This window comes from Hemiscyllium ocellatum, chromosome 11 (genome assembly GCF_020745735.1).
Source record: "Hemiscyllium ocellatum isolate sHemOce1 chromosome 11, sHemOce1.pat.X.cur, whole genome shotgun sequence".
Taxonomy (NCBI): domain Eukaryota; kingdom Metazoa; phylum Chordata; class Chondrichthyes; order Orectolobiformes; family Hemiscylliidae; genus Hemiscyllium; species Hemiscyllium ocellatum.
Window position 1 is genome coordinate 58,952,387 of NC_083411.1, and position 13,911 is coordinate 58,966,297.

General features: G+C 43.4%; 1 protein-coding gene across 1 annotated transcript in view; it reads right to left on the minus strand.

Moving 5' to 3' along the window:
- Window positions 1–221: 221 nt before the first annotated feature.
- Window positions 222–13,911, minus strand: part of LOC132820022 (sodium- and chloride-dependent neutral and basic amino acid transporter B(0+)-like) — a gene marked incomplete at its 3' end in the record, with an annotated part of 109,512 nt that continues 95,822 nt past the window's right edge. The window contains exons 15-17 of the mRNA XM_060831949.1: window positions 5,825–5,924; window positions 451–560; window positions 222–356 (exon numbers count right to left, since the gene is read on the minus strand). Of these exons, the coding sequence (XP_060687932.1) occupies window positions 222–356; window positions 451–560; window positions 5,825–5,924 (345 nt within the window). The remainder of the gene's footprint in view (window positions 357–450; window positions 561–5,824; window positions 5,925–13,911) is intronic.

The window sequence follows — 13,911 nt, forward strand, 5'->3', positions numbered from 1 at the left end:
ACTCCAGCTTTAGTGCCTGAACCAAGATGGTATCACGGTGGACTGAACTGAGCATAAGTGAAAGGACAACAAAAAGACATTTTGACTTTGAAACAATATGCTTTGCATTGCATCTATCATGATCCAAAACCTAATTTTATGTTCTCTGTTCCTTCACCTTTAAAAGATTTCAAAGCATCCCTCACCTGCCACAAGGTGGGGCCCTCAGCTTGGACAACTCTCACCACAGCCATGATGGGGATCCACATAATACAGAAGATGGTCATACACCAGCCCAGTGCTCCTGACCAGACAGGGTATTCAACAGATCCATATCTTAGTGGGGCAAATGTTGTCAAGGACCAGATTAAGACTGCCTGAATGTGGATAAGATACAAAACTAAATCAGAAACAGAATGAGAGATTGGGTATTTTCAGTTTAAATCAAAATAATGTGTAACAGCTTCTTACCACCAGCAAACACGGAGAGATCAGAATCCAACACATTCTCCACCACAGCCAGAAGAGCCAAGTCCTTTCCCCAATCATCATCTCAATGTCCTTGATGAATCTGTTTGTCCCTGTGAACAACAAGGAAGAAGAGAGACACCATCACTCACTCTGTCCTGTCTTTAGGGCAGCTTGTTTACTGTTGAAGTTCATCTTGTACAGGGTGGCACTGATGAACAGGTTAACCCAGAGAAGGGATTGCTCCAGATTTCAAACAGGATAAGGAAATTGATTCTTGTCACCAACTGATTGATCTTTCTCTCCCATTTTGGGAACAAGGGTCTGTCCATCCCAGCACAAATTGGAAACATAAGCTTTTCCTGGAATGAGTTCTTCTTGGGCGATGAAGGTAACTTGGAATTTGAAACACAAACAGATCAATCATGACCGTATTGATGGTGGAGCAGGCTTGAGGGGCTGAATGGGTCTATTTCTGCTAAGGACTTGTAAAATATGAAAGTGAAGAGTTCATAACAAACCCTAAATATAGAAACATGTGAACAACAGCAAAAATAGGCTAATTTTCTCTAATCTTATTACAAATCACTTGTTAGGGATACGATTAATACTGATAGAAACCAATGAAGGGTAAAGAGTGGGGTGTTTCCAATGTAAAGAACAGGGGTATAAGTGTAATTAATTAAAACTTATAAAATACACCATTGAGTTAAATGCAATAGAGATGACCACTTAGGTGATATGTTGCAGCTGTAGCATGTGGGTGCTGCTGGATTCCTAAAGAAATCCAGTTATATTGGATCAGCTCAAACATTTGATATAGTACCACACATGAGGCTCCTTAATAACCTGAGAGCCCATTGTGCTGGGTGTACAGTATGACCATGGATAGTGAATTGGTGAGCTGATAGAAGATCGACAGCAGTATCTTGTCGGGATCTGGATGATGTGAGCTTGGCAAGGTTTATTCGAGAATTGGATGAGAACTGTAGCAATTCTGATGTCGGGAAGACCATTTTTTTTTATTCTTTCAGTAAGCAATGAGCTGAATCTGTCACTCAGCAGTGATGAGTTCCTAATTAATGGGATTATTCCCTATTAAGCAGCAAGCTAATGGTACAACACGCCTAACTAATATTCAGCTTCCTATCTTAAACTCACCTAACAAGCTCAACATTGAGAAAACTTGACCTGGAGATTAGAGTGGGGATGTCGTGAATTCAGCTTGTTACCTGCTCCAAATGACCTAAATATTAGGCACTGAGGTCTCAGAGAATACTCCAAGGATGCCAGTCACATACACTTTACATTCATGGTATTGGATCTGATATGTGCCAGTCTCTAATATCTTGCTGGGCCATCTCAGAAAATTTCTACACTTCAGTACTGCACCACAGTCTGCCCCAGTGACTATCATTGTAATGCCTCGGCCAGCACACCCAAGAGCATGAACCCAGGCTGCATCTCCAGGCTGGTCACTTGCCGTCCCAATTCTCACTCATTCTGAGCTGGCCTGGATGCTCACAACACCTCTCCCTTGCCTTGCCTTTTGCCTTTGTGTGTTTGCTACCTCAGCCAGGGATATTATTCCAGTCACTCCTTGCCATTTAGTGCAGACACAAAGGAAGGAATCTTGTTGTGGTTGTCAACAGGAATCTGTCAAATCAAGGAGGGTGTAATGGGGTGCTGACGCAGTAAGTCATGGGCAGTCTCTGATACCAATTCCATGTGCTTAGACATGGGCAACCAGCTGCTCAGGGTGGTCAACATTAGTGTTTACTCCACGTAAGGGGTTAGGAACTGAATGAAGGTCAGCCCACCACCTGGCTTGAGTCTTTCTGCTCTACTGTGGGCTGCTTACTTCCTGAAATGAGACAGAGGCAGGTATTAATGGAGATGAAAGGACGTGTCCCAATTGTTACTGTAGGTGCAGCTGGGAGGTATCCTGAGTGAACAAGCAGTGCAGAGGGACTGCAGGATTAATGGTGTCTGGGATTGGGGTAGGTGTGAGTGAGCGGAGGGGGACAGATTGCAAGCTGTAGTGAGATTGGTAGGGCATGAGACTCAGTGGAAGGTGGGTATAGCAAGAGAGTTACAGTGAGGGTGAGATAACAAACATGGTAGCACTTACTAGCAAAGTGGAGAAGATCATTGACTTCCTTCTTTCACTGCTGGGTATTCCTCCAGAGGGCTGAGATTGCACTGATCCAGGTGGCAACCTCGGACCAGGTTGTCATGTCATGCCCTGATCTTACCAATCCAGGGGTAAGAAGAAATCCCACCTCAACACCACACTATGCAGTAGAACCTTTAGATCCCTACCCATCAGGCAGGACACTCCTTCCCCCTGCCTGCCTGCTATGTCTGGGATCAATATAAGTAACACTGTAGGGTTGTTCTAGACTGACAGTGTTTGTATGGATACTTAACGGGCTTTTAATGAAGTTGTAACCACAACATATGGAGCTGCCAGTGTTGGCCTGGATGGACAAGGTCAGAAGTCACATGGCACCACATTATAGTCCAAAAGGTTTATTTGAAATCAAATGCTTTCGGAGCACTGCCCCTTCGTCAGGTGAAGTAAAGAGAAGCACACAGACACAGAGTTTATAATCAGAGAGATCAAAATATCATACACGTGGTGTGAGTGGAGTGTTGACAGACTGAATAATAGGTCTCTGCAGGTGATCAAGAGTGTCAGATGGTGTGAATAAAGTGTCAACAGCTGAATAGTGGGTGAAGGGATGATCTATAATCTGATTCATTAAGGAAGAGAGATAATTACAAAATATTAAAAATAAGGTAGTTCTGGAGACAAACCAAATGACTGGAATAACATGGTAGGTATAAGAGTCACACGCCGAGGGTCTAACCAAAGTAACAAGTACTAATCCAAAACTGTACACATTAAATAAGGTAGAAAGATCATAATAAGTTATCAAGGTGATGGTGTCAAAACTGGACAGTAAGGAAGATCTTACAGGTACAGAACAGTGTAATGGGGTCACATGTAGTACGACTTGTAACCAAGATCGTGGTTGAGGCCATCTTCATGGCTACAGAACTCAGCTATTGGTTTCAGCTCAGTAATTCTGTGCTATTGTGGTCCTCAAGATACAAAACAACACAGAATTATTGTGAGGTAGCAGTGCTAACCACTGGGCCACCCAAAGTGGGGACATTTTCAGGATGGCAGAGAATAGAGCTAGGGCCTCGATTATGACTGGAATGAAGAAAGTAAATATACAATCACCAAGTTTCCAGATCACAAAAATAGGTGGGAGGGCATTTGGTGAGGATGACACAAAGATTCTATTGAGAGATACAACAGGTTATGTGAAAGAACAAAAACTAGCCAGGTAGAATATAAAGTGGAAAAATGTGAGTAATACACTTTGGCGGGAAGAATAGAGGAGGTGAATATTATTTGACTGAAAAGACTGCAGAAAGCTGCAGCACAGAAGGATTTGGGGTTCCTTGTGCATAAATCTGAAAAGCCTGGCCTTTAAATTTTATGGGTATGAGGGAAGGAAAATGGATAGTTGGCCTTTATTTCAAAGCAAACAAAATACAAAAATAGGTAAGCTTTGTTATAAATGTTCAAGGCACTAGTGAGACCATGGCTGGAATATTCGGAACAGTTTCTATTCCTCCATGGGATGAGGATGCCACTGGCTCAGTAGAATTTATCGTCCATCCCAGAGAGCAGTTAAGAGTCAACCATACTGCTATGTGTCCAGAGTCACATGTTGTCCAGACCAGGTAAGGATAGCAGTTTCTTTCCCTGAAGGACATTAGCAAACCAGAGGGTTTTTTTCAATCATTGACATTGATTCAAGGTCATAATTGGACTCTTAATTCTAGATTTTTATTGAATTCAATAAAACGGGGCAGCACAGTGATTCAGTGGTGAGCAATGTTGCCTCACAGCACCACGGACCTGGGTTCAAATCCAGCCTCAGGTGGCTGTCTGTGTGGATTTTGCACATTCTCCCCATGTCTGTATGGGTTTCCTCCAGGTGCTCCAGTTTCCTCCCACAGTCCAAAGTTATGCAGCTTGGTTGGACTGGCCGTGCTAATTTCCTCTATAATGTCCACGGATGTGCAGGCTAGGCTGGTTAGGCATGGAAAATGCATGATTACGGGGATAGGGTCAGGGTCTGGGTCTGGGTCTGGGTAGGATGCTCATCAAAGAGTTGGTGTGCACTCGTTGGGCCAAATGGCCCGCTTCCACATTGCAGAGATTTTATGATTCAAATTGCACCATTTGCCATGATGGGATTCGAGCCTGGATCCCTAAGGCAGTACCTGGGTTAACAATCCAGCGATTATATCATCAGGTCATCATCTCCCCCTCAAAAAAATATATTGGCTTTGGAGGCAGTCCAAAGAAGGTTCATGAGATTAATTTCGGATATGGAGAGATTTTCTTTTCAGGAGTGTTCGAGTAGTTTGGGCTTGAGCTCTTTTGAATTTCGTGGAATAAGAGGCGATCTATTTTGAAAAGTATATGATTGTTAACGATTGTGCTTGATCAGATATAGGAATAGAGGCTGTTTTCACTTATGCTAGAGTCTGGGACCAGAAGGCATCTCCTGAGAACCAAGAGGTTACATATTTAAGACAGAGATGAGGAAGACTTTTTGCTCTTAGAGTGCAGTGGTATTCTTTTTACCCCAGAGTGCTGTTGAGGCTAGGTATATAAGTCTATTCATGTAAGATAGATTGTAAATCAGGAAAGGAATCAAACATTGTGGGGAAATGGTAGGAAAGTGGAGTGAAGGATAGTCAAATCAGCCATGACCTCATTGAATGGTGGCGCAAAATCAGTGGGGTGAATGGCCTACTTCAACTCCTCTGTCTTATGGTCTCATTGTCTTAAGTACTTATATTGCTATAAAACTCATACTTACACAGTCTGGGCTCTGTGCTGCCTCACTACATACAACAAACACACAGTAACTGCAAGTTGGCTGCTCATATTATCACTGCTACTGAAGGTCAGTCAGGAACCTTTGTACATCACATATTTGTGAAGCAATCTAATAGCAGAAAGATAAACTCCCTATGTGATCTTGGATTTGTGCAATAATACAAATATCAGCAATTAACAAGACAATGACTGTAGTAAAATTGGCTGAAATCCAGCAAAAACAAGTGGATCCTGAGTGAAGGATGCAAAAAATGATGTTGTGTGTTTCATGCTGGTTTCTGGAACCAATTAGGTTTCATTGTCAGGAAGAGCGAGTGAATTCTGATACACGTCTGCCAGCATCTGATTCATTTGGTCTGATTTTATTAAAGAAACCTTAATTTTCACAAAGTACTTTAAATTTAATATGTTTATTTGTTTCGGTCTCTTTTATGATTGACTGACCATAGATCCAGCTGAGACCGGTGAGTTGCAGGAGAGCTGTTATAACGAGAATCCAGTCCGTAACGTAATGATCCATTAAATTTAGCCAGTAAATCCCAGCCTAAAATTAAATGGAAAATTCAAAAATGTTACACAGGAAAATGATCGTACTCTTACTTTCAAATTCAGACTTTGATGAGATTTGAAAAATGTATACATGTAAGTGCTTATAATAAAAGCACAATTCTAACTAAAGCAAATTCAGAAGTCACAATGTCAGGTTCTATTCCAACAGATTTATTTGAAATCACAAGCTTCTTCATCAGATGATGAAGGAACAGTGCTCTGAAAGCTTCTGATTTCAAATAAACCTGTTGGATTATAGCCTGACATCGTATGACTTCTGAAATTGTCCACTCCAGTCCAACATTGTCACTTCCACATCATAACTAAAGCAAAATACTACAGATGCTGGAAATCTGAAACAAACACAGAAATTCCTGGAAAAAATCAGCAGGTCTGGCAGTATCTGTGGAGAAAGAAACTAACATATTGATTCCAGTCTGGTACAACTCATCTTCAGAACTGTTCCAACACAATTCTAACTCGATGCTCAATATTCCCTCATTCATTTGTGTGTGGGATTCAATTATGTTGCTGTTCCCTCTTTTCCATTCTCACCTGAAAGTCATTTTTGAAATGGGGAGATCAGAATTTACCTGCAGTGTTCCAAATGTGATCTCACGTGATCAAATAAGTGAAGAGGTTACCTCAGAGTCCAATTGGACCTTGATCAGCTGGGCCAATGGGCTGAGGAGTGACAGATGGGGTTTAATTTAGATAAATGTGAGGTGCTGCATTTTCGAAAAGTAAGTTAGGGCAGAATTTATACACTTAATGTTAAGGTCCCGGGGAGCGTTGTTGAACAAAGAGACCTTGGGGCGCAGTTTCATGCAGAAGGTGGTGTGTGTATGGAAGTTTTGGAGGCTGGTATAATTACAACATTTAAAAGGCTTTTGGATGGATATATAAATAGGAATAGTCTAGAGTGATATGGGCCCAATGCTGGCAAATAAGACTACATTAATTTAGGATATCTGATACCATGGATGAAGGATCTGTTTCTGTGCTGTACATCTCTGACTTTATGACCCTATGGGAGGCATGGTGGCTCAGTAGTTAGCACTACTGCCTCACAGCACCAGAGACCCAGGTTCAATTCCCGCCTCAGGCAACTGTCTGTGTGGAGTTTGCACATTCTCCCTGTGTCTGCGTGAGCACTCTCCGGGTGTTCTGGTTTCCTCCCACACTCCAAAAATGTGCAGGTTAGGTGAGTTGGCCATGCTAAATTGTCTGTAGTGTTAGGTGTAGCGGAATGGGTCTGGGTGGGTTGCTCTTCGGAGGGTTGGTGTGGACTTGTTGGGCCGAAGGGCGTGTTTCCATATTGTAAGTAATCTAATCTCATCTAAATACATCCTAGATTTAGACATCATGACCCCTCATGTACATCTTAACTCTTTGCCTCCAGTTTTAACTGCCTGGGAACAGTGCATTAATGGGATTTGTGAAATTACCAACTCTCCCCTCTCAGTATCTGAACTACAATCCCATTCAACACAAATATCTGAAGAAGGGAACATGGCTCAGGAGTAGGCCATCCTGTCCCTGGGGCTTACTCCACCATTTAATAAGGTTAAAATCACACACCAGGTTATGATCCAACAGGTTTATTTGGAAGCACTAGCTTTCTGACCGCCGCTCCTTCATCAGGTGGTTATGGAGTATAAGATCGTATGACATAGAATTCAAAGCAAACTTTTGAAAGCTCGTGCTTCCAAAAGAACCTGTTGGACTATAACCTGGTGATATGTGATTTTCAACTTTGTACATCCGAGTCCAACACTGGCACCTCCACATAATTTAATAAGGTTACCGCTGTTATGAATTGCTTTGAATATATTTGCGTCCTTCTTTCCATAATACAAGCAATACTGTATACAGACTCTCACATTATGGAACCATCAGTGCACTGTATAACTGAAGCTTAACATCTCTACTTTTGTATCCACTCAGCCTTGCAGCAAATGATAAAGTTATATTAGCTTTCCCAAATATATAGGTGAGGACTGCAAATGCTGGAGATCAAAGTTGAAGAGTGCGGTGCTGGAAAAACACAGCCAGTCAGGCAGCATCTGAGGAGCAGGAGAGTTGATGTTTTGGGCATAAGCCCTTCATCAGGAATGAGGCTTGTGGGCCAAGGGGGCTGAGAGATAAATGGGAGAGGGATGAGGCTGGGGGGGAGGATAGCTGAGAATGCACTAGGTAATATATCTCCCTCCCCACCCCTATCCATGGTCCATAAAGACCATTCCTTCTGCAACTCCCTTGTTCAGTCCATGCCCCCACCAACCCACCCTCCTATCCTGGCACCTTCCCCTGCCACCAAAAGAATTGCAAAACTCCACCCACGCCTCCCCACTTACCTCCGTCCAAGGCCCCAAAGGAGCCTTCCACATCTGTCAGAGATTTATCTGCACTTCCACACACATCATCTACTATGTCTGTTGCTCCCAATGTGGTCTCCTCTACATCGGGGAGACAGAACTCCAGTTTGCAGAACGTTTCAGAGGGCATCTCCAGGACACACGCTCAAACAATCCCATTGCCCCATTGCCGAACACTTTAACTCCCCATTCACTAAGGACATGCAAGACCTGGGCCTCCTCCACCGCCAAACCCTAACCACCCGATGCCTGGAGGAAGAATGCCTCATCTTCCACATTGGGACCCTCCAACCACATAGGATCAATGTGGATTTCACCAGTTTCCTCATTTTCCCTCCCCCCACCTTATCCCAGATGCAACTTTCCAACTGGACACCACCCTCTTGACCTGTCCTACCTGTCCATCTTCCTTCCCACCTATCTACTCCATCCTCCTCTCTGACCTATCGCCTTCACCCCCAACTTCATCTACCTATCGCATTCTCAGCTACCTTACCCCCAGGCCACTCCTTCTCTCATTTATCTGTCAGCCCTCTTGGGCCACCAGCCTCACTCCTGATGAAGGTCTCATACCCAAAACATTGATTTTCCTGCTTGTTGGATTCTGCCTGATCTGCTGTGCTTTTCCTGCAGCGCACTCTTCGTTTTTCCTAAATATATTGGAGGGTTGTTTTTCAGACTGGAGGCCTGTGACCAGTGGAGTGCCACAAGGATTGCTGCTGGGTCCTCTACTTTTTGTCATTTATATAAATGATTTGGATGTGAGCTTAAGAGGTACAGTTAGTAAATTTGCAGATGACACCAAAATTGGAGGTGTAGTGGACAGCGAAGAAGGTTACCTCAGATTACAACAGGATCTTGATCAGATGGGCCAATGGGCTGAGAAGTGACAGATGGAGTTTAATTCAGATAAATGCGAGGTGCTGCATTTTGGGAAAGCAAATCTTAGGACTTATATGCTTAATGGTAAGGGCGGAGGGAGTGTTACTGAACAAAGAGACCTTGGAGTGGAATCGCTGGTAGATAGGATCGTGAAGAAGGCATTTGGTATGCTTTCCTTTATTGGTTAGAGTATTGAGTACAGGAGTTAGAAGGTCATGATGCGGCTGTACAGGACATTGGTTAGACCACTGTTGAAATATTGTGTGCAATTCTAGTCTCCTTCCTATTGGAAAGATTAGATTAGATTATTTACAGTGTGGAAACAAGCCCTTCGGCCCAACAAGTCCACACCGATCCGCCGAAGCGCAACCCACTCAGACCCATTCCCCTACATTTACCCCTTCATCTAACACTATGGGCAATTTAACTTGGCCAATTCACCTAACTTGCACATTTTTGGATTGTGGGAGGAAACCGGCGCACCCGGAGGAAACCCACACAGACACGGGGAGAATGTGCAAACTCCACACAGAGAGTCACCTGAGGCGGGAATTGAACCCGGGTCTCTGGCGCTGTGAGGCAGCAGTGCTAACCACTGTGCCATCGTTGTGAAATATGAAAGGGTTCAGAAAAGATTTACAAGGATGTTGCCAGGGTTGGAGGATTTGAGCTATAGGGAGAGGTTGAACAGGCTGGGGCTGTTTGCCTTGGCACGTCGGAGGCTGAGGGGTGATCTTATAGAGGTGTACAAAATTATGAGGGGCATAGATAGGATAAATAGACAAAGTTCCCTGGGGTCAGGGAGTCCAGAACTGGAGGGCCTAGGTTTAGGGTGAGAGGGGAAAGATATAATAGAGACCTAAGGGGCAACTTTTTTCCACACAGAGGGTAGTACGTGTATGGAATGAGCTACCAGAGGAAGTGGTGGAGGCTGGTACAATTGCAACATTCAGAAGGCAATTGGATGGGTATATGAAAGGAAGGGTTTGGAGGGATATGGGCTGGGTGCTGGCAGGTTGGACTAGATTGGGTTGGGATATCTGGTCAGCATGGACAGATTGGACTAAAGGGTCTGTTTCCATGCTATACATCTCTATGACTCTATATGCTGCATCTGCACAGTAACTTTTGATTGTCACGCATCCTTCTGTCTCTCAGAGTTCTGCAATCTCTAATCATTTTGATATGATGTTTTATTTTTTATTCTTCCTGCTAAAAGGGAAACACTTCATGTTTTCCTACATTATACTCCATTTGCTACATCTTTGCCCACCGACTTAAACCATCTTTCTCTTTTTATAGCCCCCTTATGTCTTCCTTGAAAATTACTTTCCAATTTTATGTCATCAGCAACTTTGGTAACTGTGTCTTCTACTGCTTCATCTATGTCATTGATGTAAATTGTAAATCATTCAAATGCCAGAATTGACCCTGAGGCATGCCACTTGTTACATCATGAGAACCTGAAAAAAAAACACATTTGTGCTGACTCTCTGTTTACTATTAGCCAGCTAATTTTCTGTCCATGTCAATATGCTAACCCCTGTACCATGAGCTCCTATGTTCTACAATAAATATTAATGTGACACTTTATCAAATGCCTCTGGAAATATAAGAAAAAGTACATCCACCATTTCCCCATTATCCAAACACTCATATTATTTCTGAAATAATTCTAACAAATTGGTGAAATATGTTCTCTCCCTTCACAAGACTGTACTGGCTCTATTTGACTACTTCAAAACCTACATTGTCATGCCACAAATTCCTTAATAATAATTGCTAACATTTTACTTATGATAGATAGTAAGTTAACTGCTCTGTATTTCTTTCTTTTTGAATAAAAGATTTATATTTTCTAACCCAGTCATAGAGTCAAAAGGTGTGGTGCTGGAAAAGCACAGCTGGTCAGGCAGCATCCAAGGAGCAGGAGACAATAGACAATAGGTGCAGGAGTAGGCCATTCAGCCCTTCGAGCCTGCACCACCATTCAATATGATCATGGCTGATCATTCCTAATCAGTATCCGCTTCCTGCCTTATCTCCATAACCCTTGATTCCACTATCTTTGAGAGCTCTATCCAACTCTTTCTTAAATGAATCCAGAGACTGGGCCTCCACTGCCCTCTTGGGTAGAGCATTCCACACAGCCACCACTCTCTGGGTGAAGAAGTTTCTCCTCATCTCTGTCCTAAATGGTCTACCCCGTATTTTTAAGCTGTGTCCTCTGGTTTGGCACTCACCCATCAGCGGAAACATGTTTCCTGCTGCCAGAGTGTCCAATCCTTTCATAATCTTATACGTCTCAATCATATCCCCTCTCAGTCTTCTAAACTCAAGGGTATACAAGCCCAGTCGCTTCAGTCTTTCAGTGTAAGGTAATCCCTCCATTCCAGGAATTGACCTTGTGAACCTACGCTGCACTCCCTCAATAGCCAGAATGTCTTTCCTCAAATTTGGCGACCAGAACTGCACACAGTACTCCAGGTGTGGTCTCACCAGGGCCCTGTACAGCTGCAGAAGCACCTCTTTGCTTCTGTACTCAATCCCTCTTGTTATGAAGGCCAGCATGCTATTAGCTTTCTTCACTACCTGCTGTACCTGCATGCTTGCCTTCATTGACTGGTGTACAAGAACACCCAGATCTCTCTGTACTGCCCCTTTACCTAAATTAATTCCATTGAGGTAGTAATCTGCCTTCCTGTTCTTGCCACCAAAGTGGATAACCATACATTTATCCACATTAAACTGCATCTGCCATGCATCTGCCCACTCACCTAACTTGTCCAGGTCACCCTGTAATCTCCTAACATCCTCATCACATTTCACCCTGCCACCCAGCTTTGTATCATCAGCAAATTTGCTAATGTTATCGCTGATGCCATCTTCTATATCATTAACATATATTGTAAAAAGCTGCGGTCCCACACGGATCCTTGCGGTACCCCACTGGTCACTGCCTGCCATTCCAAAATGGAGCCGTTTATCACTACCCTTTGTTTCCTATCAGCCAACCAATTTTCAATCCAATCTAGTACTTTGCCCCCAATACCATGCGCCCTAAGTTTACTCACTAACCTCCTATGTGGAACTTTATCAAAAGCTTTCTGAAAGTCCAGGTACATTACATCTACTGGATCTCCCTTATCCATCTTCAGAGTTACATCCTCAAAAAACTCCAGAAGATTAGTCAAGCACGATTTCCCCTTCATAAATCCATGCTGACTCTGTCCTATCCTGTTACTACTATCCAGATGTGCCGTAATCTCATCCTTTATAATAGACTCCAGCATCTTTCCCACCACTGAGGTCAGACTAACTGGTCTATAATTTCCTGCTTTCTCTCTCCCACCTTTCTTAAAAAGTGGTATAACATTAGCCAGTCTCCAATCCTCAGGTACCGATCCCGAATCTATCGAATTCTGGAAAATAATCACCAACGCATCCACGATTTCCCGAGCCACCTCCTTCAGTACCCTGGGATGTAGACCATCAGGCCCCGGGGACTTATCAACCTTCAGACCTAACAGTCTCTCCAACACCAAATCCTGGCAAATACAGATTCCCTTAAGTTCAGGTCCTTCGGTCACTGCTACCTCAGGGTCTTCCCCAGTCTTGTGTCTTCCCCAGTGAACACAGATCTGAAGTACCCATTTAATTCTTCTGCCATTTCTTTGTTCCCTGTAATATATTCCCCTGTTTCTGTCTTCAAGGGCCCAATTTTAGTCCTAAACATTTTTTTGCCTTGCACATACTTGAAAAAGCTTTTACTATCCTCCTTTATATTATTGGCCAGTTTACCTTCGTATCTCATTTTTCCTCTGCGTATTTCCTTCTTAGTAATCCTCTGTTGTTCTTTAAAAGCTTCCCAGTCCTCTGTTTTCCCACTTATCTTTGCTATGTTATACTTTTTCTCTTTTAACTTTATATGTTTCTTAACTTCCCTCGTCAGCCACGGCCACCCATGCCTCCTCCTGGGATCTTTCTTCCTTTTAGGAATGAACTGATCCTGCAACTTCTGCATTATACACAGAAATATCTGCCATTGTTCCACCACGGTCATCCCTGCTAAGGTATTGCACCATTGAACTTTGGCCAGCTCCTCCCTCATAGCTCCATAGTTCCCTTTATTCAACAGAAGTACTGTCACTTCCGACTGTACCCTCTCCCTCTCAAATTGCAGATTGAAACTTAATGTATTATGGTCACTACTTCCCAATGGCTCCTTCACTTCGAGGTCTCTGACCAATTCTGGTTAATTACACAATACTAGATCCAGAATTGCCTTCTCCCTGGTCGGCTCCAGCACCAGCTGCTCTAAGAATCCATCTCTGAAGCACTCCATAAAGTCTCTTTCTTGAGGTCCAATACCATCCTGATTCTCCCAGTCTACCTGCATGTTAACATTCCCAATAACAACTGTAGTAACATCTTTACCACAGGTCAATTTCAGCTCCTGATTCAACTTACATCCGACATCCAGACTACTGTTTGGGGGCCTGTAGATGACTCCCAAGAGGGTCGTTTTACCCTTAGTATTTCGCAGCTCTATCCACACTGACTCTACATCCTCTGACTCTAGGTCCCCCCGCGCAAGGGACTGAATATCGTCCCTTTCCAACAAGGCCACTCCACCCCCTCTGCCCGTCAGTCTGTCCTTACGATAGCACGTGTAGCCTTGAATATTCATTTCCCAGGCCCTGTCCACTTGAAGCCACGTCT